Source organism: Phaethon aethereus (assembly GCF_964289735.1).
Source record: "Phaethon aethereus genome assembly, chromosome: 1".
In the NCBI taxonomy this organism is placed as follows: Eukaryota; Metazoa; Chordata; class Aves; order Phaethontiformes; family Phaethontidae; genus Phaethon; species Phaethon aethereus.
Genome location: NC_138575.1, coordinates 3,861,083 through 3,888,789, shown reverse-complemented (window position 1 = coordinate 3,888,789; position 27,707 = coordinate 3,861,083). Strand labels below are relative to the sequence as shown.

Genomic DNA, 27,707 nt, shown 5'->3' with positions numbered 1-27,707 from the left:
AAGGAGATGTCCCCTGTGGCAGCCAACACCCCGCTCCACTCCCACAGTGCTTTCCCTTGAGCCCCACAGCCACCTCAGCCCCCAGATATCTCCCCGAGCCTCACAGCCCAAAGCAGCCCCATGGCGCACCTCTTCTCCCCCAGCTCCAGGACGTGTCACTCACTAAGCTCCACTGGAGCCCCACGGCCCGGGCTCCCACGCAGACCCCCCGCCACCCCCCCACCGGCGCGGCCCCTTTAAAAACGCGGCTCCGCCCCCCGCGGTCGCTGCCGGGGCCGCGGCTGCCGCTGCTGACAACAAGATGGCGGCGGCGGGGCCAGCGGGCCCCGAGAGTCGGGTGTTGGGCTACACCCTGCACCGCTGGAGCAGCTTCTCCTCCACCTACCTGCCCGAGTGAGTCCCGGCCTTGGCCCCGATCTCGGCTGCGGGCCGTCCTGCGCCGCGGAGGGCTACCGGGCCCGCGCCGGGCCCTTGCCGGGGCCTGCGCGGGGAGGCCGCGGCGGGCGGCGCTGCCGTGGCGGCTGCTGCGGGCGGGGGGTAACCGGGGCGGCCCCGGCTGGCCTGAGCCCCTGGCTGGTGAGGGGCTGGTGGGGGGAGGCCTGGCCGGCAGGCGCCGGGGATAGCTGTATGTGGGGGGAAGGAGGTGGTCAGCAGGGTGTGGGAGGGCTGTACAGCAAGATTTCGGGGGGGCTGTGTGTGTGGGAGGGGGTGGTCAGCAGGCTTGGGCGGCTCTGTGTGTGTGTGTGGGGGGGCTGTACAGCAGGATTTGGGGGGCTGTGTGTGTGGGAGGGGGTGGTCAGCGGGGTTTCGGGGGTTGTGTGTGGGAGGGAGTTGAGGGGGTTGTGGGGGGGGGTGACCATCACGTGTGGGTAAGGAGGGATTGCATGTAAAGAGGAGAAGCTGACCCCAGATTTGGGGGAAAAATGGGCACCGTGTAGGGGAGAGACTGGTCATCAGGTTAACTGGGGAGAAGGGTAAGTAAACCTCCCCCGCCCTGCAGGTCTGGGTATGTCAGGTGCCTGTGGGCAGTGTGTTTTTTGGCAGCCGGGCTTCCTCTCCTGCCCCTGACCTCTGAAACGCTGGAGGCTCACTGGGGTCCCTGTTGTGCCTGGTTGTGGGGGAAGGGGGTCATCTGCTGCCTTCGTTTTCTGCTTTTAGGAATTTGGGGTTTGGCAAAAGAAGGCTGAAGCTGTACTTTACAGTCATCAGTTTGCGACACCGAACTAATGTGAACCCATCCTGAATGGGAGGCTTGGCTGCATGGCAGCCCACCTATGGCCTGTTAAATCCTTCTAGTTACTGAAAGTAAAATTTGGAGCGACTGTAATGTGATCTGGGTGTGCTGTTTTCAGTACACCTTTTTGATAAGTTAGTTTCAATGTTGGAGGCCAGGAGGACCGTTATGAATACAGCGCTCGGACACCTTAGTCATTGCAGGCTGTAGAGTCTTGTCTAATCATTGATTGTGCTGAACTTAATAACCTTTGACTGAAGTATCTTTAAGTCGCTCACTATCAACAAGTAACAGGGTTGCCTTATTTGTTAATTGTTCATGTCATGAATTATCTCCACTTTCCAAAATGAAGTGAATCTTAAAAAAAAAAAGTTTTTCTCACTAAACTGCTAGTTGTTGTGTCTTTCCGTACATTTGCTTTGCTGGATACTAAGAAGAACTGGCTTATTTTCTGGTAATCTTTTGTGATAACTGAGTAATCCCTTTACCGTTCTTGTTAAAATGACTTGGCTTTGAGGTGTTTCTTTCAGGTCTGTGATCATGTTGGTAGTTAGTTCTACCAGCATTTCTGGCTTTCAACGTCGTATTAGAGTGTTGGTCCCTGAATAGAAGGGTGACAATCCATCACTGATCTCACTGATAGAGAAAGATAATACCGTCTTTCTCCTTAATATTCCTTCCCAAGGCTCCCATTAGTCCTTTTTGCTACAGACTCCTGTCAGGAATTAATGTTTATGTGGTATCTGCAGTGCTGCCCTAAATCCTTAATGTCATTGCCTTCCGTGATACAATTCCCTTTCCTATAGTAGGGCTGGTGTTTTCCAAATGTGACCTTGCATTTGTCTGTTTTTTAAGATGTTGTTTAAACATGCTTATCAGTAAAAAAAATTTTAACGGCCCTTAAGCAGTGCTAAATAACCCTGGAGGTGGAGTCATTCTCCGGCATGCTGACCTTGGTCTGAGGGATGCTGGTCCTGGTGCTTGTGTGCTGTCTTGTGTGAAAGTTTTGGTTTTTACTTGCTGTCTGCTAACTTTGGATTGCCATGTTCTGGGAGAGAACTTAAATGCTATCTGAAATGGAAAGAAGAGGCTTTGACCTGTGATTTAAGATTAGATTCTTGAAAGGAGAAAATTTATAAAGAAACATATGGGAGAGCGGGTTTTTGGGGATGGATAGAACATGGAAAACTTTAAAATTGCTGGGACAGGAACGTAACGTACTGAGGGATGAACATGCAGTTAGAGCTGAAAGTTGTCTTAGATGTGGAAGAGAATGATGCTTTCCTGGACTGATATTGGGAATTCTGGTTATACTGTAGTTTAAGTAAGTTTGCTAGCGTAACTAGGAAAAAAACCACCTTAACCTTGAAGTAGAAGAGGGATGCTGCCATAATGTATGTAGGAATAATCTACTTCATTAAATAATGCTGCCTGTCATTGGGAGCTATGGTATTGCAAGAAAAGTGCTTATGGAAGAGGAACAGAGCAGATTACCTATGTTTTGTGTCAGCTAGGTATGGTTTTAACACACTTCTTAAGTAGTTGTATGGTTCTAAATGTAAAACAAAGCTATGAAATGTAAAACTTTCATCACTGCTGTCCAGGTAAGGTATTAGATGCCTAGTAACTTGGATTACATCTGCTTCTGTGATGCTGAACCGATACTGAAACTTTTCAGAACACCAAAATCATCTGATAACTGTTCTTTTTAATTAAAAAAAAAAAGTGTTTTTCAAAGACCTTTCTGGTCATGTTCTAGTTTAGGATCAATACTCTATTGAAAAATACTAGTTTTCTTTCAGTGGCAGAGAAGTTTCTTCTGGTGAATGCCAGCGTCTTCCTTGTGTTTGGTGGTGGTGCTAGGGGATTAGTTAGTGTTGGATCCAATTTCTGGCTGTTTTACCAGTGCTGCCAATACCCACATGTTTGCAAAGACCTTTCCAAAGAATAAACGTAGATTGTCCTTCTCGAGTCTGCCAAAGAATAGTTCTACTGTTTTTCAAACTGTTGGAGTTGTCCTCTGTTGGTTTGTAGGTACCAGCAGGAAGACTGACTTGGATATTTACTTTAAAAACTCTGTGGGCAGAAGTGAAAGAGTTAGTCTAGCAATAGTGTCTAGTTCAGTCTGCGTTGTAGGGGAGGTTGTGCCTTTGGGAAGAAAATTGATCCAGAGGAAATTTGTTCTTGAAACATCTGGCATTTCCAGAGACACTGCCTGTGCAGAGGCAACAGTGTGTTGAGAGGCTTCAGCTTGTTCAACTTGGAAAATGTTCAACCCAGCATGTCGCCTGAGACTCCTTCATCGGATCCCTTCCTTGCCTCTCCGCGGTTCCTCCCTGAAGGAATGGAGCCACGTGGGAGGTGCTCCCTGATGTCTCATGAGGGACTGGCCTAGGGATTTCCCCACCACCACCAGTCACTTCACACTAGCTACTCTAATAAGTACTGCTGTCTTTTGACATATGCTGAGGGAGAGAGTCCTGGACTTTATTCCCCTCTCTGCTCTGGCCTTCTGCAGAAAGTGATGAGCTCAGTCACTTCTTTTTTTTGGACAAGGAGGGAGTAAAAAATTTATAGAAGGTAATGTAACCCTTGTTCAAACTTTTTTTTGGTAAGGAACAGAACCAAAAGCTATTGCTCTGCATTCTGGGAAGCACTTCATATCCTGATATTTTTAATAGCCTGTTTTTGTACCTGCTCCAGTTAAACTGTCTGCTAAGGTGAATAAGAGGTCAAGTATTGTGCTCTGTATGATGGCAGTCATGTACCCTTTCCTATTGCCAAATGCTAAATTACTGTATCCTAGGTCCATGGTTTCTAGTGGTTGCATCAGACTCGTGACTGATGATATCTTGTAGTTGGCTAATGCACTCAGGTCCTTCTGTCACTGTTTTATATGGCTGAAATCCCACTTCAGAGGTTAACAAGAGCTTTTTACTTTGTTATACTAGTCATGTACCTTTTGAGGAAGTTTCATACCTTTTATATTGCTCAGATCTTCAGAGCCATTCAGGTGTTCATGTATGGTATCTCTGTAGAGGAAGATCGGCGTATTTCCAAGGTTTGATGTTAGGATTTTTATTGGTATTGTGTTAAATTATTTCTTGTTGTTAAGGTCATTAAAAATATAAAATAAGATTGGTTTCTTAGCTGATAATGAAATTCCATTAGCAGCCTCCTCCTAATTGGTAGTCACTTTCTCATTGTAACATATTTTTATCTATTTCACTGTGGACTTCAGTTATTCTGGTAATTCCAGTCTTTTATGGTTTGACACCTTAGGTGGTACTATGGCAAATGCTGAAGACTGGACGGCTCTGTTGTCTCTTTCCTAGAAAGCATACTGGAACAGAGGAAGATGCAGCTGATTTGTTACAATACACTTAAAATAATTTTGTGCATTTTTGCTCATTTTCTTTATTTCCATCAAAACAGGGGATGTAAACTAAGTGAATGATACTTTGATAGTAAAATATGAGTGACTAATAGAGTTCCAAAGTAAGAATGCAAATTTTTTTCTTTTCAGTTGAGGATGAACAGTAAGTTCCTGCCCAGTCTAACCAAACATCTACTGCTGTATTGTGTTTCCTCTGAAACTCTCCTGTCCTTTCCAATCTAAGGTATTGCAAAGCATTAGTGAGAAGGTACTGAGAACATGTGTAATAAACTTTTTGGGGTCAAGTCTAGAAGGATGTAAAGAGAAAAACCCAAAACAAAATAGCTGAATTCCAGCTACCTTGTTCTCTGAGATTTCTGGAATAGGAAAAAACACGTATTTGTGGCTAGTGAAATGTGATTCTCAGGGTTTGTGGGTTTTTTTTGGTGTGGGTTTTTTTTTTTTTTGCACATAGAAGCACAAATGTAATTTTTTTCACTTAAATTGTCAGCTTTTATAGCTTCACTTGAATATTTTAATATAGCAAATTCACTTTCCTTCAAACTGCTTTGCCTTTAGATATGGGAAGATGAACAGGCATACCTGCTGGCTCTCTGTAATTACATGCTCATCATGTCTTTGCAATATTGATCGATACTTCTAACATTTACTAAAATGAGCTGGGAATGTAAACGCTGACTAACGAAATGAACTGACTGACTCTGTTCCCATCACTGATTCTAGTGAACTCTGTGCATAGAAATGTTCTCAGTTCTGCTTCTCGTCCTTTTCAGTGTCCAGTAGTTTTTTCCGACTTGTATGTGTGCATTTTTCTGGATGTTTCTAGACAACCTGATGTTCTGACAGACATTTTCCCCCTTGCCTACATCACTTTTGTAGCCTTGGATTTTTGTTTGAAAGCTGAAATTGAGTACTTAAAAAGCAAAATATTTTTGTAGATTGAATATATCTGTATTAGGTGCTTCTTTAGTGTCTGATAGGTGAAGTGGTGAGAAAGAAAAAGGTCAGCGAGATGGAGGGAGTGAAAAAATCACAAAATTACAAAGTTGTTCATTCCTTACATTGGCATCAGAAGTCTGATAGCTCTTGCTTCCCAGGTAAAAGCACAAATGCTGTACTATAAGAAGAAATTTCTTTAAGCTCCAGTTAAAATATAGCCATTATTTAGGAGATTAGACAGACTTTTATTCACTGGCAGAAGGATGGAGGTGAAATGCTAATTGCTCTGGTTCCCTGCTGTGACTAACCTGGCAGAACTTGTATTACTTCGGTGTTCAACCTTTTCTGGCATGGCATTTTTTGGGAATGTTAAGAATGTAAAATTTTCATAGGAGGTGTTAACATCATCAGATTATGAATCATTTGTTCTGTATGTGGCTTTATATCCTGCAGGCTTAATAAAGGTTTTCTAGCTCCTGATTACTAATTACTTGCTTAAAGACTTAAACACTATTTCAAACAGAGCACGTTTTCCTTGGGATAACTGTTATTGCTGAGAAAACATGTATAGTCTGCTTGATTCTTTTTTTTTTTTAACATGGCAAAGAATATAGTTTCTTATTCTGCACGCTCATCTTTTTAGCAGATCACTGTTAAAATGCACTGTTACGTTTATCACCACCATTGATTTTATGATGTGATCAAGATTTTTCTGTTGAGGTTAAGTGGTGTGTGCAGCATTGATTCAGTTGGTTATCTGGAGGTCACCATGTTCCAAACTTCCAAAACAATCCAGTGCTTTAATAGTATGTTAATATAAACCTTTAAAACCAAATGTAGCTTTGCTTTTTTGACTACGGCCTGTGGAATTTTGTAGGAATAGTGAACTGTAAGTGCAGCTGGGTCTGAATTCAATAATATACTAGTTACTGGAAGGGGAGGAAGGGGTGCTGAAGATGTAGAGTGGTTTGTTACCCTAGGTAGTTGCTATTTTAGTCATTACTTGAAACTCAGTATGCATAATCTTTGAGAAGTTATTTCCTGGATCAATTTAAATCAAGGAGCACAGCCATATATTTAAGTTGAGCATAGCAGCCTGCATGTCTGAATTTAAACTGCAAAAGCAAACTGGTTAATAGCACTTGCTCCTCCTCTGCTGGTGTGTTCTGCAGTTCCTGGAAAATGACATGATCTTGATAATGGAGAAAAATTGCGCACTGGTCGTTTTGAATTTGGTGGTGTTTTCCTCAGTCCTCTCTGCCTTTTCTCCCCAGACTGACTGCTGGGTTCTTAATGTCACTCTTGAGCTCTGGGAAGGTGCCTGAAAAACACTGAAACTCTGCTTAGGACATTACCTGTATTTTTCGTGAGTGCTTTTCTGTAGGTACATACTCTAAGCAGCATTTGGCTTTTAAGGTAACTATTTAAATACTAATTTGCTAGCCTATTCTACATTTGAAAGTTATGTTAGTAAAGAGGTGCTCTTAACACAGTGTTAAATTGGAAGAAAAAAATTTGGATTAGGTAAACTGACCTCTGAGTAAGGGATCGCTGAATGAGTTCCCACCCTGCTCTTTCATGATGGCGTGCTATTGTAAATTTTTACATTTTGTCGCCTAAAAAATCTGCTTTCTGGTACAAGGTTTGGAAACTGTCAAATGTGAAAGTAATGTTGACTTGGGAACTGGTGTACCCTTTAGCAGGCGTTATTTATATTGCTCCGAAATAAGGAATTATTCCCTAATGTATCTCTTGAGGCAAATGTTTCTGATTTGTAGCACAATTCCCCAAATAACCAGCACTTAGCAACAGGCTAATATTTCTTTATTTTCCCAGGTCAATATTTTGTCTTCTGGATTTCCTGAATAGAGTTGTGTTGTTAGTGAGAGAGCCTTAGTTTTGAAAGGAAAGCTAATACAGTGATGGTGGTCCCACCTCAAACCAGGAAGCATTTTCTGTAGAGTTTTGGTGAAAAAGCTCTGTACCTGATGTTAGTTTGGGCATGAGGGGGCTTCAGTCTGTTTTGTTGAACGTAGTCTGCTTCAAATTCTTTCACAGGCATCAGTTTTTTGGATTAACTTTTTTACTAAGTGTGAAGTTACAGTGCTGAGTATAAAAGATGTGTTTATGGCTTACATTAGGAATGTATATCTTTACATGTAATCACTTAGTCTGTTTTTGTGGATTCCTCTGAGGGCACGTATTACTAATATGTGGCGTGTAAAAACGTTGTTGCAGTGCTGTGAAATCATGGAAGACCTAAATCTCCTTTGTGGCCTTCATAAAATTTTTCTGTATGTGCCTTAGTAAAACAAAAATACTCCACCAACTTTGTAATGCTTCCAAAATACAGCATGGGGGATTTACATAGATTTGTGCTAGAGATTGCTTTCCTCTAATCTTCTTGTAAAGGTTCTGTCCCTTTCCAAGAAAATGCTTTTGGGAAATGAAAGTGAGAGCGATGCGGTACTGAAGTGCACTACACCACCAGTATTTTGGAAGATTTGGGAAATCTAAGTTTAGTGGTGTTTCTGGTGATTGCTGGCAGTAGACATCCTCTGTGTTCACATGCTGCCTAAACTATTTTCCCAGCAAGAAGTGAGATTTTTTTTTTTTTAATGAAAACTGAACTTTGTTATAAAGTTGCCATGTCTGGTGATGTCTTAAATTCTGGCAAGTTTTACTACAACATTTTATTTATTGGCTAGAAATCCAGTGAGCTGAAGAATCTAGTATCTTTGTCTTTTTCCTTGAGTATTGAAGGGTAGAATTCATCCTATTTGTGGTCTTTTTATCAAGCCAGGGATTTATTTTTGTTCAGGGGACCTCCTGGAACCTTGCTCAGGCTAGGTCGCATGCATGCCACGCTGCATGAGTTAGTACTTTGTGGATCATTTGGAAAGGCTGGATTTCAAATACCCTTGTGGCTTAGGCATGTAGGAATGAACACTGAGTATGAAAAGAAATGGGCAAAAGAAAAGGATCCAGATAATCTTACATTCCGTAATACCAGTTCACTAAGATGATCAGGTGAAGCAATCTTTAAAATTGCTGATTTCATCAGCATTTTAAGTTTATCTACTTTTTGAAAAGAGAGTAACTTGAAGTACATGGAAAAGGTCTGTTGTTTCAGTGATCTAATAATTCTTACATTTAAAACCAAAGCTAGTGTGGGGAGAGAACAAACCGTGATAATTTTTAAGTTTAAAGGTTCAGCATCCCTTACCAGTTAAACTGCATCTAAACTATAATCTGTAAACATTGGGACAGTTAGGCTGTTAATCATCTGTGATGTGTGAAGTTATTGTGGTTACCAACATACATGAATAGGCCTAAGTTTATTTTTTTCCAATTTGGTTTTCTGCTGTGCTAATAATGATACTACCAACCTGGAGCTGGGAGCTCTTGCCGCTGAGGGTTTGGGTTGCTCACTGTTGTGATACAGTCAAAAGTTTAATCCCTGATTTAGGGTTGTTGAGTGTCACTGGAATAGAAGTTATTTACCAGGCTCTGATAAATTGCTGGGAATTCATTATACTGCTGCAGTTTTAGTCACTACTGGTAACATTTAATTCCTGGCCTGTCAGGAGGAAGCACTGATGAATCAAAAATATCTTGTTTAAAGAAGTCTTCACTAGGTGGGGGGGAGTGAAAAGGAGTACTTCCTAACTTGCATTACTGGAAATGTCTGCAACAGTGTCATTTTGTGTTTAAGGAGCAGTTTGTTTTTTAGTAAAGGGCTTTGCATATCATTGGGCTGGCAGTGATAAGAGGCAGCTTAAAGAAAGAAGCAAACTGTTCATTGAAAGAAATAATTGAGAAACTGGTTTTAATGGAATTATTTCTAGACCAGAGCTAAGTGATACCTATTTTGTTGTCCAGTATAGTCAGCTGTGATCTGACAAGTATCATAGAATATTAGAATGATTTGGGTTGGAAGGAACCTTTAAAGATCATCTAGTCCAACCCCCTGCAATAAGCAAGGACATCTTCAATCAGATGAGGATGCTCAGAGCCCCATCCAACCTGACCTGGAATGCTTCCAGGGATGGGGCATCTACCATTGCTCTGGGCAACCCGTGCCAGTGTTTCACCACCCTCATGGTCAAAAATTTCTTCCTTACTTTCAATCTAAGTCTATCCTTTTTCAGTTTAAAACTGTTACCCCTTGTCCTGTCACTGCAGGCCTTAGTAAAAAGCCTTTCTCCATCTTTCTTACAAGCCCCCTTGAAGGTCTCCATGGAGCCTTCTCCAGGCTGAACACCCCCAACTCTCTCAGCCTGTCCTCGCAGCAGAGCTGTTCCATCCCTGTGAGCATTTAGGTGGCCTCCTCTGGCCCCACTCCAATAGGTCCATGTCCAAAACCAAAACCCAACACCCAAACATGAAAAACCTCGTTTCCTGAATGCATCTGCATACTGCATAATAATTGTGCATGTTTTACTATGTTTCAACCAAGAAAATGTCATGTCATCTTGTCCATGTTAAGCAGAGGGCTTTTCCAATAGAAAGGAGAGAAACTTCGTAACAAAATCTAAAAAGCGCTTTTTTTTAACTGCTTTGGGGGAGAGCTATAGGTACTTAGAGTTTTTTAAATATCACAGTCCGATGGTTTGAAATCAGCATTAGCTACACTGAATTTCTGGGAGGTGCAGGAGAAAAATTTCTCTAGTTCTTTCCAGATTCATGGAATAGGGTTTTGGGCTTTTTGATGGTGTGGTGGTGTCATCGTTTTTCTTGGTTAAGGCTGTCTGTAAATCCTAGTGTCTAGGCTGGGCAAGAGTTTCTCCATTGATGCTTTGGACTGGCTGCTGTGATGGTTCCACATGTTTGGAATAGTTGGCCCACCACGTCTTACAGTCTTCTGTAAAGTGGACTTAGTGGAAAGTTTAGTCCATGTATTCTAGTGGCTGTATCCTTGATAGTCTGTTTTGGGATGGTTGTAGGAAAAAATGAAGAAATCATCACATGGACAACCCCGAAGAAAGCACTTCATCCTTTTGCAGTCAGACTGTTTTTGTAGCACTCCAAATGCTTTTTGCAGTTTAATGGCATGGTACCTCAGTGGTTTTCTAGGAGAGCGGTGTCTGAGTTCCAAGTTCTCTTTGGAGATGCGTGTGCCCTTTCCTACACAGCTGCTTTCTGGAGAGCAGTTGGAATGTGCCAAGCAAAGCTAGTGTTTTGGATTTGTTTATTCTTAAGGACTTGTTCCTAAAGTCATGGATTTCTTTAATAGCAGCTTCATGAAAATATTTAGGTTAGATGCAAATTATAGCAGCCTTAAACTAAATTGGCAGTTTATTCTGCAAAGTCATCTTATTCCCCCCCGAACCAAAGAAAAACCTCTCCCTTAGTGATTGTTGTGCCTGAAACCAGAGAGGTTTTTGCGCAGAGAAGTCCTCTGGTAATACCAAGCATGAGGACATCTCTAATTCCAGCAGACATTAGCCAGCAGTTGGTAAAACGGATGTGACGGTTTCTGGGTTGGTAAAGGAAAAATTATCTACTTCAAGCAGTTGCAAGACCAGTGTCTGCATGGGTAATAAAAAGAAACTTCCGCTGTGTTTTGCCAAGAGGACTTTCTACGCAAAGCAGCCAGAATGATCCACTTCTCTTACTTAGCGATGGGAACGCTTGCAATAAAGGCTTAGATGCTCATAGCCACGAAGGAAGCTAGATTAGGAATTTAAGGTGCACCAGTACTGCCTTTGGACATGTTATTGGTTCTGATGTAAAAAAGTAGCTACTTCTCCTTAGCTTGTAGTGTGTGGTAGGAGTGCCCACAAAATAGCAGAGGTACCATTTAAAAAAAAAAAAATTCTGATTTTGTTAGTTGTTACTTGCCAGTGGAAGAGCGGTATTGGGAGTTCACTCCAGTATGAACCCCTCATCCGGATCCAGCTGCTCATCTTTTTTTCTTTTTTTTTTTTGCGGGCACTAGTAGTAAGCTGAATTGGAGAACTGATCTGACTAAAGAAGTTATTTATGCTAATCTTTATTATAGCTGCTGGTGTAGGGAGGCGGAGGATCAAGCGCGAGTGGGTGGAATGGTCCCTCTTGGCAGTGTTGTAGACTTATGCTAGACTAGATCTTGTATCTACAGTTTATGAGTATGAATTATCTCAAACCACATTAATGGGTTACTTTTTTTCACAGGAAAAGCTTGCGTAAAAATATTCGGTACTTGTGGTAGCTCAAGGGCTTACAAATACCTTTTTTAAATGCCTTGTGAAAATTACATAGAAAGTCATCAAGTTAATGGAATTTTTGCTTCTAAAGTTTCTCAGATTTTAATCTAGGTGTCATATCTGAAAAGCCTGCCTCCAGGTACTGTGTAAGAGTTTTGTGATGTCCAGAAAAAGGGCTTTACGTGGTAAAAGGTGTCTGTCATTAGGATATGCATTTGTTTATTTCTTGCTGTCTCCGGACTGCTGGAATGCTTGAATTCCTCCAAGCCCATAAATTTTCCTAAACCATTATGGTTTAGGAAATTGACTTTGTACATATGGATGTCTGTCTTCAATATTTGTTTAATCTGAATAAATTAATAACCCATGTATTTTTAAACATCTTTATAACTCCATTGACACTGCTATTTTTGTCTTTTAAGTTTCTTTTTAGCCTTCATTTTGTGTGAGCTGCTTGTCCCTTTTCTCTGTCTCTGCAGAAGGATTTTTGTCTTGTCTAGCTGTACTTATTGAGGTCCTCTTTGGTTGTGGCAAACTGATCTTTGACCTGGAGAAGCAAATAAATCTACTTCTAAAAATACGATCTTTGGGTTCTGCCCAATTATAAAATGCCTCTTTCCAGCAGGGCATTATCTGACCACGTAACAGTGCCAATTCCTGCAAAATGTTGCTCAACGTATGAAGGGCTTATCGTTTAATGTTTAAACAACTGTAATAGCATCGTAAATAAAATTTATTCCGTAGGGTAAATTGTCTTCTTGCATGCTGGGATAATGTTCCATAAAGAGAAAAGCTGTACGGTGTTATCTGGTTTTATCTGCCTTCATGTCCATTTAGTATCTAGTATAAGATACACATCTGCTTCAAGTTTAGCCATTTTTCCTCTCTCCAGATATTAAAAGGTATTAAAAAATTCATAAATACCCTTTTGCCTTGCCTGTAGCGTGTTATAGGACACTGCAGGTATGATTCTTCTCGAAACAAGCATGTTTTGGTTTCTAGTGGTGATTTAGCTTTGAGACTGGCAACTTTTATTAGAAATCTGTGTCTCATCAGTTCCCAAATTTTCCCATTTGCTTTGTTTGGTTCATTTTGTCCCTGTTGGAAGTAAAGATGGGGGCTAGGTTTTCTCTTGGAGCTGAGTCCGCGCTGCAAACTAGATGTACTTGGTTGGATGTTTAATTATGCAGACCAATGGCTTGATGTTTCCTATTTTGTTGGGATGAGAGCAGGAGGGTAGAGCGTGTCCGAATGCTGAACAAAAGCATTTTCCCCATTGGGGATGCGTGAATAAACCAGCTGCAGGCCTGGGCCGGCACTGGCACTTCTGTGTTAGTGAGTGCCACGCGATGATGGGAACCTGAGTGACCTTCCTGTGCCGTGCGAAAATCATGACATGTCTGTTGTGAAGCCCGCGGATGGACAGCCACTAGGTCAACTCTCTACGTTATTCTGTATGTTAAGGGGCCACCCTGGTCTAGCTCCTTGCTGTCTCCCTTGTCATGGTGCGGGATTGCTTGGATACGGTTGCTAGTGTGGTGATTTTGGTCTGCCCGGTGTGGAAGGAGCCAGCTAATTCCTCTGTCTGTTAATGCTCAGGCTCTGACTTAACCCCTTTCCCTTCTGAGCTTTTGTATGAGTGCTTTTTCCTCCAGTCCTTTGTAGTAATCCAGATGCTTGTGTTCTTTTCCTCCTACACAGCAGATGGGGATGGCATAACCCTTTTGATGACTGCTTCCTTCTTTTTACATAAGTTTTACGAGCTGGTGAGTTTGTTAGTTGGATGTGGTAGGAGGAGGTGGTGCCGAGGAGGTGGTGCCCAGGAGGTGGTGCGTCGTTACCTTGCCAATAATTATATGTATTTTAGGGATATTTTTTTTTAGTGTTCAGTTTAATCTGGGAGGTGAGCTATACCATGTGGTTATGAGGGGGGAGGGCAGATCCCTCATAAGACTTACGATGACTTGGTTTCATTTTAGCCAAAAAACCTATTCTGAATTTCTGTAAATTCCTTAAATGCTGTACTATTCCGAACTGTAAGAAAGCAACTTAGAGGTAATTTTGCTGGTTGAAGAGTTGAACTTCTGCTGTCTTGTGTGTTGTTCCAGGCTTGTAGCTCATATGAAAAAGACTTCTTAAAATTTGGCATAAGTTAGCTGGTCATCTTCCACACTCCAAGGAAGCTTAAGTAGGTTAGCAGCTCACTCTCTTCATTCCAGTATTGCCTGTCTAGTAAAGGACAGTTTTTGGCTTGCTAACCGTTTTACTGCTCATCATTTTAACCTTATTGAAAAGTTCTTACCCCGTTGAGGTGAATGAGACCGTTTTTTCCACTTTGTTGCAGACTTGGGCCTACGTAAATTCATCTGTTTCACATTTATTTCACAATTTGGAATTTTTTTTTTTTTATTTCGCAACTTGGAGCTCCATTTCACAACCACAGGGCTTGGAGACGTACTTTGATGGGTCCTGTAAAATAGCGATGTAGAAAATCTTTAATATAAGAGGGGGAGAACCTTACTCTCTGTCTAGTGATTTAGGTAGTTGCATGAGAATGTTACCGATCTTATTGGAGATGTAAAATACGTGTCTGTTATTTAAATTACTTCTGGCTTCTTATTTTTTTAGGAATATATTGGTGGATAAGCCAAATGATCAGTCCTCAAGATGGTCTTCAGAAAGCAATTATCCTCCCCAGGTAAGCGTCTGAATCTCTGCAACTGTATAGCTGAGTTTTTATTTTAAATGTAGGTTGCTACGATTTATATTGACAGCCTTTATGGGCTACCTTCTCTCAGTAAAGTGTGGGTTGTTGGTACATTAGGTATTTACATTTCCAGCAATTTATTTATGATCTTTCAAGAAATGCTTTTTTGTGGGGGACGTTTTGCATTTCTTCCTTGACAGTCGTGGTTGTACTGGAAATAATCTAGCCTTATGGTTAGATTAAGCTGCTAATGAGGCGTGCAGGTCCCCCTTTGTCAGCACTATTGGAAACTGTTGTAGATTGCTGGTCTTGAATCCTAGCTCTAGGGAGCTTGTATTTGTTTCTCCTAATATCGCATTTAGAAATGTAGACTCTGTTTAGAGAGACGTGAATGTCACCTCTTCTGCTGGTTAAGCACCTTATTAAAATAAGATTTGTATTGATTTTTGGCATCTAATTTGCTTTTTGACTATTAATTAGATTGTTAGATTATCCAGAAAAAATATGCTTATCCTTTTACTTAATTTTTTTTCTCCAATAAATGTGTTATACTTCTCTTTATGCTAGATCCATACCTCATTACTCTGGTACTGTTTGATCAGCTTCTATCTCTCTTAGGCTGATTGTTTTAAATTGTTTTGTTTAAAACACTGATGCACAGCAGAGTGTTGCGCAGTGTCTCGCTCATGCAAAGTTCTTCTGCTTATCTACTTATTTAATCCAAGTGTTCCTTATGAATTAAGTAATACAGAATTTTTGTCTAGGTAAATCTTGCTACTTTGCTTTGGAGGTGTGTTAAAAATCTATAGTCTAGGCTGGCAGTTCCCTACAGCAGCAGGTCATTTCATCTAGCTGAAGAACTTTCATCTTGTCTTCATGACGAAGTGTTCTATGCTGTTGTTGTCTGTAAAAGTGTTTGTTTTTTTTTAGGAGGAGAGCGAAGACGGTTGTGTTTAATCCATTAACATGTTTCATAAACCTGCTTGTGAAGACTAATAGTTTTGATCCTCTTGATGCCTCTGTGCATCTATTGCTCTTTTAATTTGTTTTTTTAGCATATATATATATGTATATTTTGATAAACAGAGTAGGAATTTCATCCCTAGCCTGAAGCAGTTTCAGTCTATCTAGGAACTATTGATTGCAGGATAACAGGTATTGAGCATGTATTGTATTCTAGTCTGTGCCATCCTTTACTTCCTTTCATGCAGGAAACCCGTGGGTTTTTTAGGGTTCTCTTGTTCACAAGGCAAGGTTGGTTAGTGGTGTAACTTTGGACTGGGTTTTTCACCTGAGGTGCTCTTAGTTGTTGCTAAAAGTTGCTCTTTCATTTTCTGAGTCATCTCATATTTTGTGCTTTTAAAAACCTTATTCTGGAATGGCAATACATCTCTTGTAACTGGATGCTTTAGAATATTCCCAACCGATGCTTAAAGCTGACAAGCAGTGATACAGGTTATATTCAGGCATGTAGATAAAGCAGAGAATAATTAGAGTGGTAGACTTCTGTACAAGGCGCAGGAGCTTGTTCAAGAGATGTCTTCCAACAATTTTATGTGTATTGATCATGGCCTGAATGAAGATGCTGTTGTAGAACTATTGAACCTAACCCTGGAGAACTGCCCCACATGATAAGCAAGTCATTTAAAAAAAACTTTTCATAGGAGAAAAATGAATTAACATTATCATGTATATATCTCTCTAGATAGCACACACCTATGTCTACAGGTGTCTGAGGCATCCGGATTTGAGGTCCTTTGATCTAACTTGCAAAAAGCTAGTCTTCGTAGTGGCAACTGAGATTGGCAAGACAGTATTTGAGTTTTAATTTATTTAAATTTTACTTCTGTTTAAAGACAAAAACAACAGGAAACCTGGCTGCCAAAGCAGCAAAGACCATCCTGCTGGATTCCTCTTACTTGAACCTCTGTATCCAGTAGTGACAATATAAAATACTGCGTAGTTGCTCATGTATTCAGCAAGCATATCCTGATCCTGAGCACTAAGTGAGAGAGATGATATATTTGAGGTGTCTCTAATATGTACTTTAGCTAATTCTCATGCTTCTAACCTGCGTGTTTAATTATTCATGTAAAGCATTTTTTACAGTGTAACTTCTCTGTTGAAAAATAACTGGAAGGAGGGAACAGGGAATTAAGATTTGCAGAAGCAGCCTGTGTGCAAAGACTGCAGTGTTTGTTACTTCTGTGTATACAGAGAGAAACAGTTCCAAGTTTTGTTGTCTCATTCTTGACAAAAGAACTTCAGATTTGGTTGCATTTTGCTCAAAATAGCTAATTCTTGCACCTTGCCCATTGAAAGACTGCCACATTTTAATGCGGGTAAAACTTTTATGCAGGTTTTCTGCTTCCTAGTTCTTGCAAATGGCCAAAGTTCTTAAGGCAGATTCTTAGCTTGGAAAACCTAATTCAGTCATCCGCTATTTTGACTGAGAAGTGTGGTGGGGAGAGGTAGAGGGGAATGAACAGCAGCTCATTGTGTTAGAGGTTGGGAATTTCATATTCCAAAAAATGATGATACGTACACATAACTTTCAATCCCCAAAATAAACATCATGTATCCTATGGAAAAATCAAGTTGCAAAGCATTTTATGGCTTGTGTGTTGGCATCACTTCATTGAAAAATTGGTCGCTTTTGCAGTGACGCACTTGTTAAACTGCGTGGGCGGCCGTAATAGTCTGGGACAGGAAGCGAACTAAAACTCAGTAAAATAAAGCTTTCCTTGTTTCCAACTTCTTCCAATTAGCTGAAATTAGGGCTAAGACACAACACAAGGACTGATGTCAGTCATGCTCACTGGAATGTGCCATCAGATATTTTAATAAGCTGCAGCCCTAATCGCTAGTGTTTGTCTCATCAGAATGTCTCACCTTAATGTAAGGGTTTAGTAATTTTCTGCCAATGTGGTGGTGCTGTGCTGGTAGAAATAGGAGCGAGTCCCTAAACATTCAATTACTCCCTTTTCTTCCTGGTGGAGACAAAAATCTTCTCCAGGCACATTTTCTTTCAGAGCATTCTGCTTGCTGGGATGAGCATGAATCAGAAGAATGTAGGTAAAAATCTGAAAGCTCAACAAAGTTCCATGCTTTGCAGTAAATGTGCCAGGGTTCGTATTAAACCTTCTTGAAAAGGGAAAGAAAATGAAAGTGGAAGTCTAGACACTTGAAATGCTGCCCCGTGACTATATATAATAAAGAGTTTTCCTAGCTTCATGGGTATGGTGGAGTTAAATAATTCTTGTGGCTGTGAAAGCCACCAGTTGGTTATAAATGAGTGCCAGTGAAAGGAAATACATATCACAGCTGTTTTTCTGTTTATTAAGCTAGATATCTTGAGTTTTGAAATAGTGACCCAGAAATTATATATTCAATAACAAACCTGTTGTGTAGTAACCTATTCAGGCAGAAGAGGGTTGATCATTCTATTTTTAAACTAGTTCTAGGCTTACATAGGAAGCGTGAAGCAATAAGGCTGGTAATGCTGAAGACCACGGCCCTGTCATAAATGCTCATCCTGATGGCTCCAGCAGTGGTCTCACTGGGAAAACTACATGCAGGAGAACGTTAAATTCCCCTGAGTGGCTTGATTAATAATGTGTAGAACAAAAGGATAGGTTTTCATTTAGCCACAAGCTTAATTGCAGAAGCAATGGGTAGGTTTCTATAGTGGGCATGGGCAGCCCTTATCGAGTATCCTTGCTATTTTGTGTTTTTATTTTCTCATGCAATACAAGTTTCATTACTCCCTAATAAAAAAATGTTTGAGCAGAAGTGGTTAAAGAGAAAGAAATTAATAAAATACAGTGTGACTCTAATTGCACAGGCACCTTACATAGTGCGGTTTGGAATCTGTTTCAGCATATTTGGTGTAGAGATGTAAATTTTGAACAGTTAAAGAGCATATGTATAATGTTAGTGGCACTGTCCAAACAATTGGTTTCAGCTTTGCATCTGAGAAGACCAGTTTTCCTCTCTTGATTCCCATCCTGCTGTGTAGATTGTATCAGGAACTAATTTAAAGCACATTAATAAAATTTGCACTCAGTTGTGTGATTCAGAGGCATGCATATGGTTGTCATCAAATGGTAGCACAGACCAGAGCTTCAAAAAAGTTTGGAATTTTGCTGCAACTCCTAGTGTGACAGGACTGGATTTGCTTTTTTGGGTGTACAGTAACAAGCTGTTGAGGTGCTGAAGTGCCATATATGACTTACTCTGCTCTTTGTGCGTCTTCGCATAGAAATGTGTTTAATCATAAAGCAGAAGTTTTACTCTTCTTATGTTTTGTAAAATCTTTTTTGTAAGTGTTGTAATTTGAGGCTTAACAATTAGTCTGAGGCTTTTGCAGAGTTATTCCAATTAGTGTCTGTGTGCCACACCTCTAATGAACAAACACTGGTTTATAATTTGGATTTTTGGAATACTTCATGAATATTTGGACATTAAACATACTTGATGTTGCTTATAGCAATAGAATGGAAAAGTGTAAAATATCTTGGTATATGTATTTTTCTAAAATCTCACAGACTTGTTCTCTCCAGGTTTAATAAATCACTTGATCTTACGTATACTTTTATCACATCTTTCAAAGCTATAAAGAATAGTCTGTCGCATCTAAAATCCTGGTAGCAGTCTAAAAATATCCATGTGGCTGCAGCTCTTGCGGCAATATATTTTTTCGACATCAGTGAGATTTGTAGCCTGTACCCACAGTGGCAGCAGTGTGTATTTGTACATAAAAAGAAGCAGCACATCTGTGTGTGTGTCTGTATATATGTGTGTGTATGTATTTAAAAAAAAAAAAAAAAATGACAAAAATGCATACATAGGTACAGGTATTTGCCCACAGGCTTTAAAGCAAACCTGCCTTTGGTTTCAGTCAGCAGATAAATTCACAAAAAGTCTGTCTTTACAGAAAATACAAGCACAAAAAGCTAATGTCCGCCTGACTCAGCAGGTGATGGGATGTGTGGAAACGGAGGGCTGCAGAGTTCCTTCCCTGTCTGTAGGTTTAAGAAATCACTGCTAGCCATGTGGAGTAATTGCCATGCCTTGCTCCCTTCTGGGCATGTATGCCAAGATAAAGGATTTAACCGCAGTCCTGGACTTCTCTCCCTTAATTTAGGGTAAGAATTGAATAATGCAGGATGAAGCTTGTGCCAAGCTCTTGCAGGTCTTGCATAATACTTGAGAAAGTATGTCTTCATGACCCAAGCATTAGGTTTGTGATTCCAGCAAGATTAGGAATTGCAGTTACTGATGCTGATAGCGTTAGCTTCACTTTTGCAGCTTTGGGAGAAATCTGCAGGGAAGATATGGTGTAGGAGGAGTTCTTAGACGGTGCTGTGTACTGTCGTTCCGCATGGGAATTTTGGCAGTGGGCTGTGCCGTGTATCAAGTACTGCCTTGCTTATTACAGGACCATCCGTTTGCTCATCCCTTCCTTTTCTCTGCTTTTAGTAAATCTGTTTTCTGTACAGAATTTTGTTTTTTCTGAAGTTTGGGAAGTACTTTGAAACAAAAGCATGGCTTACTGCTAGTTAAACTAACAGTGGGTTCTGACATCTAGGTGGATGATGTTCTTCACAAACGTATACATTTTTCAACCTTCCCAATCTGGGAAAGCACCAAAGCATTCTTCTGTTGCACCCTAGCAGTGCTGATACTGGTTTATTTTCGTCATTCTGAAAAATTTTGAGTTGCTGAAAACATCTTTGGCAGTAAATTCTCCTTATTCTAAATAGGTACCTATCCAGTCTGCGTTATCAACTCTAACATGTACGAGTATTTAATTTAAGCTAAGCTTTTTGTAAATGTAGTGAGAATCAGCTGTTGAGATCACATGTTTATCTTGATGGTCTCTAGAATGATATTAGTACTGCTCCTAGATTTGGAATTAGTTGTTTATTAGGGCCATGACAGAAAGGCTGAGAACTAAATAGATGGGAAAATTTGTTCTGCTTACCACCCAAAAGATACACTTCTCGGGTAAGATTGTCCTATTGATGGAGCTGTTCAGCACACAGGGAGTGATGCCCATGACACTTTGTGGGGAGGTACTAATCTCTACTTGGGAACCATAGAAAGCAGCCACGTGCACTCTACTTGATGTTGATGAAAGATTCAAAACACTGTGTCATGTCTGCTTTGGCAGTGCTGCTTCTTGGAGGAGAGGGCCACCAGCAGTGCCTGCAGTGGGAGGTGTCCTACAATGCCTTGCTGATCTGCTTGTACTGTAACTTTGATCACAGGGTTTTGGAACAAAATCCAGCATGATGAGTAACTGTGATTCTGCACTTTGTCTCTGCTGTTTCTTTGCTGTGTGCTGCTTATTTCTGAGAAGTGAGGGAAGGGAATTAAACGCATTGTTTTCAGGTATAAAACTTGATGTATTCTGCAGAACAGGATGTTTCCAGACTCCCTCCAAGACCTGTTTTGTATGGGAAGGGTAAATAACCGTGGTGCTCGATGGTCCCTGATGAGCAGTGCAAGCGCTTCTCTGCGTATGCTTTTCAAGTGGAACAGATATTTTCCTCCAGCAGTGCTGGTGAAGCTAGTAGCTGGGGCCTGAATATAAATAATCTGACTATTCATATGCTGGGGGGGATATCTGTGTAAGGGAGGAGCAAATGCTCACAAGGGAGAACATTTTCATCGTTTTATGTGTAAAACCCCTTTCGTCAGTTAAGTGGCTTGGGTTTATTTGGTATGGTTAATAAGCAGTTGGTTTCTATGTTAGCCACACATCAAACTTCATCTGCGTTCAGTGGTTAAATAGTGTCAGCCCAGAGAGGAAAAGTAATGTGATGTTCTCTTAGCATGTGGAACATACTGTATTTATCTAATTGTGTATTCAGTTTAGGTTTCATTTCAGGCTGTAGTGGGCGTTTGAATCATCGCTCTCCGTACTTTGATCCTATTTGCTAGATTTCAGGAAGTCTTGCATCCAACTTGAAGGAATGTATGTTAGCCGTGAATAGAAATGCTAGGAGTAGGCAATTCAACCAAATCTTTTTCCTGGATCATCTGCTTTAAAGTAATATTCCTAAAAAACCTTTGCTTCATTGCAGGAACAAAGGAGAAAATACAATAATGGGGAGGAATTATCTTAACTTTCGTTCTCTGGCTTTGTAAACTGAGTTTTTGAAGGCTGTACAGCTTCTCCCTTAGTGTGTTCTGCAGCCTTGGCTATGACATTAAAATTCAATATTCTCTCTTCCACAGTATTTGATTCTGAAACTTGAAAGACCTGCCATAGTCCAGAGTATCACATTTGGCAAATATGAGAAAACGCATGTCTGCAATTTAAAGAAGTTTAAAGTCTTTGGTGGCATGAATGAGGAAAACATGACAGATCTCTTATCCAGGTAAGATGTGATTTCATCAGCTATGGTAATCATAAAGACTGGACCAAAATGCTTGTCCCCTTCATTCCCAAGCAGAGACATATCTTACAGTGTAATAGAGCTGTGGTTGTGATCCTGCAATTAGCTGCCCTTGTGTTTACGGTCAGGTCAGAGAGCAGCAATCCCACCACTCGCTCCAGGAAGCCTTCCTTATCCAGCTCTAACCACAGAGGTTTTGTGGAGAGTGAACTCTTGAAGATATGGAAGAGCTGAGAGCAGGGTGCAGTGTTGGTGGATTGCGATTCCTTTCTTCTTTGTGCTTGAGGCAGAAGAGAAATGATTCCCAAAGTGTGGGTAACTTAAAGTAGCTTTTAAAAGCCCAGGTAACCTGCCTATGTCAAAACCTTGTTGCAGCTGTAAAGGTCTGAACTAATCAGCTGCTCTGCCTTTAAATGAGTAAATAAATGATATAAGCAAATAGAAAACCCGTGTTTTTGTTTGTTTAGTTTAATTTGGTAGTTGTACTGATAGGAAATAAAGAGAGAGCCTTTTGACTATTTAAGCTATCCAGAACTTCTGAGTAGTTGATAATATAAATTTGCAAGGGCCTTTTAAGGAGTCTTCTGTTTCAGAAAGGGAAATTATATTTAAATATCTAGGAGTACAAGAGAAATAAGTAGCAAGAACGAGTCGGTTTTTGAAGGCCTACAGAAGGAAAGTTCATCTCTGGGGAAGGTATGGGTGGATATCATCTGTAGTCAAGCCGAATAACCATGGAGAAACATGGGAAGTTCTTTGCAGGTATCCTTCAAGACCATAGAGAAACTAGCTACAGTCCTTCCCACCCTTTCACCCTCTTTAGGTAGACCAGACTTGAAATTTGACTTTATTGCCATGAGAATTGTGGGGGAAGAGGTCTTAGTAGCATAGTAATTATTGATATCTAATGTCATTTCACTTGTACTGAAGTTGAATAAAAATACTTTTTTGGGACCTGTACTTGCATCTTCAGTAAAAATGGACTTAAGATTTTTGATAAATTACACTAAATACTGGATATTTTTACAAAGTAATGCCCATAAATGTATCACAAAGCACTTTGGCAGTGTGATAATTCTGAGAGTTGGTCCATGTCCCTCTTAAAAATGGAAAAGTGCGGTTCAGGCAGATTGCTTGCTGCAGTCACAGGTTTACAGGCGCAGATGATGTGATGTCAGTTCCCTCCTGAAACCACTAGCCAGTGCTGCCTCCCAGAGAGATAAGATGGTGGATAGCAGTCCAGGCATTGGTCCAGCATGCATACTTATGATTCATAGTAATATGAAACAAGCTTCGCATTTCAGGCATGACCTAGATTGCGTTTATTAGCTAGTCCTAAAATACAAGGTAAGATTTAGTAACCTTATTTATTTTTTCCCACAGTGGCTTAAAGAATGATTATAACAAAGAAACATTCACCTTGAAGCATAAAATTGATGAACAGATGTTCCCCTGTCGATTCATTAAGATAGGTAAATGCATTTTTTCAGCATTCTGGGTAGAAAATAATATCTTCTTATACTTGTGCCAGTCTTGGCACTTGTGACCTCATAGTACTCAGGCAAAGTATCCACAATAGCTGTTCCATTTCATGATCTTTTCGGCTGGTTAGATTGGAACACAGTGAAGTCCTGTTACTAAGAAATAATAGCTTCATAACTTAAATCCTGGGGAATGAAAGCGAAATACAGTAATTTTCAGAAATACAGTTGTTGAGTCAACTAATTGCTGGAGAAGCTGCTTGCTGTCCTACTACAAAATTGCTATATAGAGCTTAAAAAAAAATACTTGAGCTAAATACTGGTAAAAGTTTCAGCATTGACAACCCTAGAGTTTGAAAAAGGTTGAAGTCTTTTGTTCTCACCACACTTGCAACACATAGAGCAACAGCAGAAGCCTTCCTTGTTCTCTTCCTGCTACTCTAATTATTATGTCTCATTTGGCTAAAAATGGCATTTGGGGCAAGAAAGAATGGTACGCCGTGATGTCTAGTCTTGTTTCTGTGGTGAAGCTTGCTAAAGGGGGTGCTAACGAAGGCTGGTTACTGTGGCTTGTGATAGGAGCAGGTGGGGATCTCTCTTCCTTGCTTCATGCAGGCCAGAAGGAACAAGTGGCTTAGAGTGGCCATCAGTGATACTGGTTGGATTTAATCCAAGAATTTAGAGCCTTTCAGCTTTTCGTAGCTCAGTAAATTTATCTTCCCTCTCCTACCTACTGAGATAGGAAAAGAATTACTGGTTTTAAACTAGCTGTTTAAGGTTAAAAATAGAGCAAGGAGGTAGTTGCTGAAAAGTTAGATAAGATCTTGTTGACTAATTTAGATAAATTTAGGAGTGCTTTGAAGTGTTGGGTAATTCCTTTGCCAAGTCTTGGATGATGGTTGCTGTGTAGGGGCTCCCCCTTGGAGCCCTTTGCCCTAGCGTCTTCTACACAGCTTTCTGAATATCCTGTCATGCTTGCCTGAGGAATTGAAAGCCTCAGGCTGGGAAGCAAGGAATCATTTGTGTGCCATAAGTGGTAGTGTTTTCCATTCTTAGAGAAGTGGAGAAATTGGTTGTTCATTGAGTTTGCTTTTGGCTGCTTCTTTTGGAAGCATCTGTAACACTTGGCTTTAGGAAACCTCAAGAGGAGCAGAAGAATAGTTAAAGGTTGACTACGTCAGGAAACCTAGTCTTGTAAATTTATTCTGAAGCTTTCCGCATTAGGTTTTTGGGAAAGGTTATTTTTCAGTGGCTAAAAACCAGCAAGTAGTTACTGGAGGGCTAAAGGGCTGAACGGAATGATTACTAGTTACTTCTCTGGACGTGTAAATTGTATTCCAGCAAAATGTGTTCTGATGTTATGAAGTGTAGCAGTAGGTTGAAACTTGTTAGGCAAGTGAAACACTGATTAATTTCTACTACCAGGATTTTTTCTGTGACATGACATAAGTAGTATCATCATAGTTACATGGCTTGTTTTGTTAGGATGTGTTCCTTATGTAGCAAAAAGCATTCTGTGTTACATGCATTAATATTAGGTTTGTATTTAAGTGTCACTTGCTCACTAGTTAGGATTTGAGATCAGTTTTCCATTTTAGCTCTGTCTACAGACTCTTGTTTCTTGAAGCTATCTTTTATGAAGAAATCCGTATGCAAGGGGAGAAATTAAAATTATTTTTTTCACCAAAACCTATTAAAGCCTCTAGTTGATGGCTAGCATCATTTTGTTTATGAAGTTGTGACAGTGTGTTCTGCTGTAAAACAACTGCAAAATGATGTTACGAAATTCTGTTATTTTTCAGATTCACAGCTTGAATATGTTTTCAGTTTGTTAAAATTTCCAAGCTGCTAGCCAAAGTAACTCAAAATTCGAAATACCGTGCTGTGTTCCTTGTAATGCTGCCAGTAAACATGAGGCCAAAATCTGCCCTTTTGGACTCCTAGAGACCGACACCGCAGAAGTTACTGCTATCAGTGAGGTTTGCGTATTTGGGGAAGGCATTAGTTAGTTTAGCAGTGACTTGCATCAGGCGTTTGCTTTATAATTCCGCAGGTAAGCATACTGACCTATACTCCACTGTTAATAACACTACAGTGAGGTTTATATGGGGGATGGGTCAGGAGGAACATGGTGTGGGTAGATCTGTGAGAGGCAAAAATAATTCTGACAACTTCTGTTGCTCATGTTATTAGAGGAAGTTTCAGACTCATAGAAAGCAGAAAAAAAATAATTTCTCTCCCCATTTGTCAAGAGAAGACTTGTACTTTTAGTTTAATTAGTTCAACTTCGGTTCCTTAGCACTGAAATGCCCAGTTGTGCAGGCTTTTGACCTACCTGACAATTAATTTTTACATTTCATATAGCACCTCATTAACAAACTTGGAAGGGGGAAGATGATATTTATCTGGACAAAATACTGAGGAACAATCTTTTCCAGTGTCTGTGAGCTTTGTTTCTGGCTGTTTTTGTGGTTTCTGCAAGCAGAGATTTTTCTTTGTACCGTGTCCTTGAAAGCAGAAGGTGTTGTAAAGACTGATTGCCATGAAGGAGCTTGAAGAAATGCTGCGTGTAATTCTCGTGCCAGTTTGTTACTAGCATGGGAGTTACTAAGTAGGCTTCAAGATTTTTAAGCTTCTGTGTGATAGCAGTGCTTTCCTTATGGATGTTTCCTGTGTTTTTACCAATGTATGCTGTTTGCCTGTAGATGAGGGACATGAAAATTAGCTTGAGAGGTATTTGAAATTATTGTACTGTTTAATGTCTCTGCTGCTGTCCTCTCCAGTGCACAGGGTTGCACAGGTTGCAGTCCTTGTCTAGGCATAGCTTCCAATTATTGAGAAATAGCCTCTAAAATATCTTTGTGTGGGTAAAGGACTGTTTAAGTGACCTAAATACCTTCCGCTTCTGTTAAAGGGGTATTGATTTCTTTATTATTTTTTTCCTCTGCTGGGCACCTCTCACTGTGGAGTGACAGTTCACCTGGTCTGAACAGTTACATGTGTTTCAGGTAGTATGTGCAGCAAAAAACCATGCTGAGGTGTCTATGTTAAAAACTGGAGGTATACTGTAGCTTTAGGCTTCAGATTTAACACCTTTAATCGTAGTGTATTTCCACTTCAAAGGTAATGTGTGTGGGGCGGGGGAGGAAAAAGCAACATAGCAAAGAGTGCATAGCATAAGGTGTGGCCTCTGCAACTGTACTGCAGGATGGCGTATGCACTGGTTTTTAGAGGGGGACATTTCTTAGCTCTTGCAGAGGCTCTAGTAGGTTTGTGTCTACCTGGGCTGCGGTGTGAAATCTAAAGTGAAGGGACGACAAATAAAAACCAGCTGTTGGGAGTTGTGAGAAAAGAAACGGAGTTGCACCCGGGATCCTAGACTGTTGTTAATCTCCAAACTTTGTGCAAAAATGAGATTTGTGTGTCACACCGACAAGAAAAGCTTATTGCTGTTTGTGTGACTCTGGCTGCTTCCTTGCTGCACTTAGCGTCTCTTTATTCCAGGTCTAAGCTAGATTGTGGCTGCTCTAAAAGGAGATTTATCTGAAGAGCGAAGCACACCTATGGAGGCCTCAAAAAGGAGAGAGCAAGGGAAAGGATGAGAGAGGTCTCCTTCGTGTAGCCTGGGAGCCAGGGAAGAGGTTCAGAAATGGGGAGGTGATCTAGCAGGACGCTTGATCTTCCCTAGCAGGAATAGAAATCACATTACAGTTTCAACCCTTTTGCTTTGTTTCTTTTCCTGTTCCGATGGAGTAGTTCAAAAAAGATCAGCTTCAGTTTTCACTGCCTGTGCAACACTGGGGAAGCATTTACTTCTCACTCCCTATACAGCTCAATGTCTGTGCTTTCCTCAAAGTAGATGATTGCACCGTGAAAATCTTGATGTTAAAAATCACCATTTCTGGTGTTTTCTTTCCTTCTTGTAAACAAGGCTTGAAAGTGCTGAGTTAACTGTGGAGGAGTGGGGAAGTGTTAGCAAGTTTATGGCTTTGCATTTTTTTTGTGGTGATAGCTGCCCAGGATTCTTATATACATCCCATTAATGTCTTTGTGCTGTAGCTGGCTACCAAGATAAGAGGGGCGTGAATAATTGTTAAATTTTTTCTGGGAGAAGTTCATGTAAGTTCTGAGGAGAACATGCTGAAAAGAGAGGTGGATACCTCCGCATTTTTCTGTAATGAGTTGAGAAGGTGGTAGTACTTCAGTTTGGTTTTTCACCCAGTAAACTCAATGTTATGACATTGGCCTCAGGTTCGTCATCAGGAAGTTCATGGTCTTGGTCCATTTGAGGTGGTCTGTAGTTTGGGTCAGTGTTTCAGTGCAATAAGCTGATGGATAGACACTGATTCTTTATA

At 40.6% G+C, this 27,707-nt stretch overlaps 1 protein-coding gene across 1 annotated transcript in view; it reads left to right on the top strand.

The window, feature by feature from the left end:
• Positions 1-301: 301 nt before the first annotated feature.
• MKLN1 (muskelin 1) overlaps positions 302-27,707 on the top strand; it is a gene marked incomplete at its 5' end in the record, with an annotated part of 98,030 nt that continues 70,624 nt past the window's right edge. Inside the window, 4 exons of the mRNA XM_082007597.1 lie at positions 302-393; positions 14,387-14,456; positions 21,711-21,853; positions 23,255-23,343. Of these exons, the coding sequence (XP_081863723.1) occupies positions 302-393; positions 14,387-14,456; positions 21,711-21,853; positions 23,255-23,343 (394 nt within the window). The remainder of the gene's footprint in view (positions 394-14,386; positions 14,457-21,710; positions 21,854-23,254; positions 23,344-27,707) is intronic.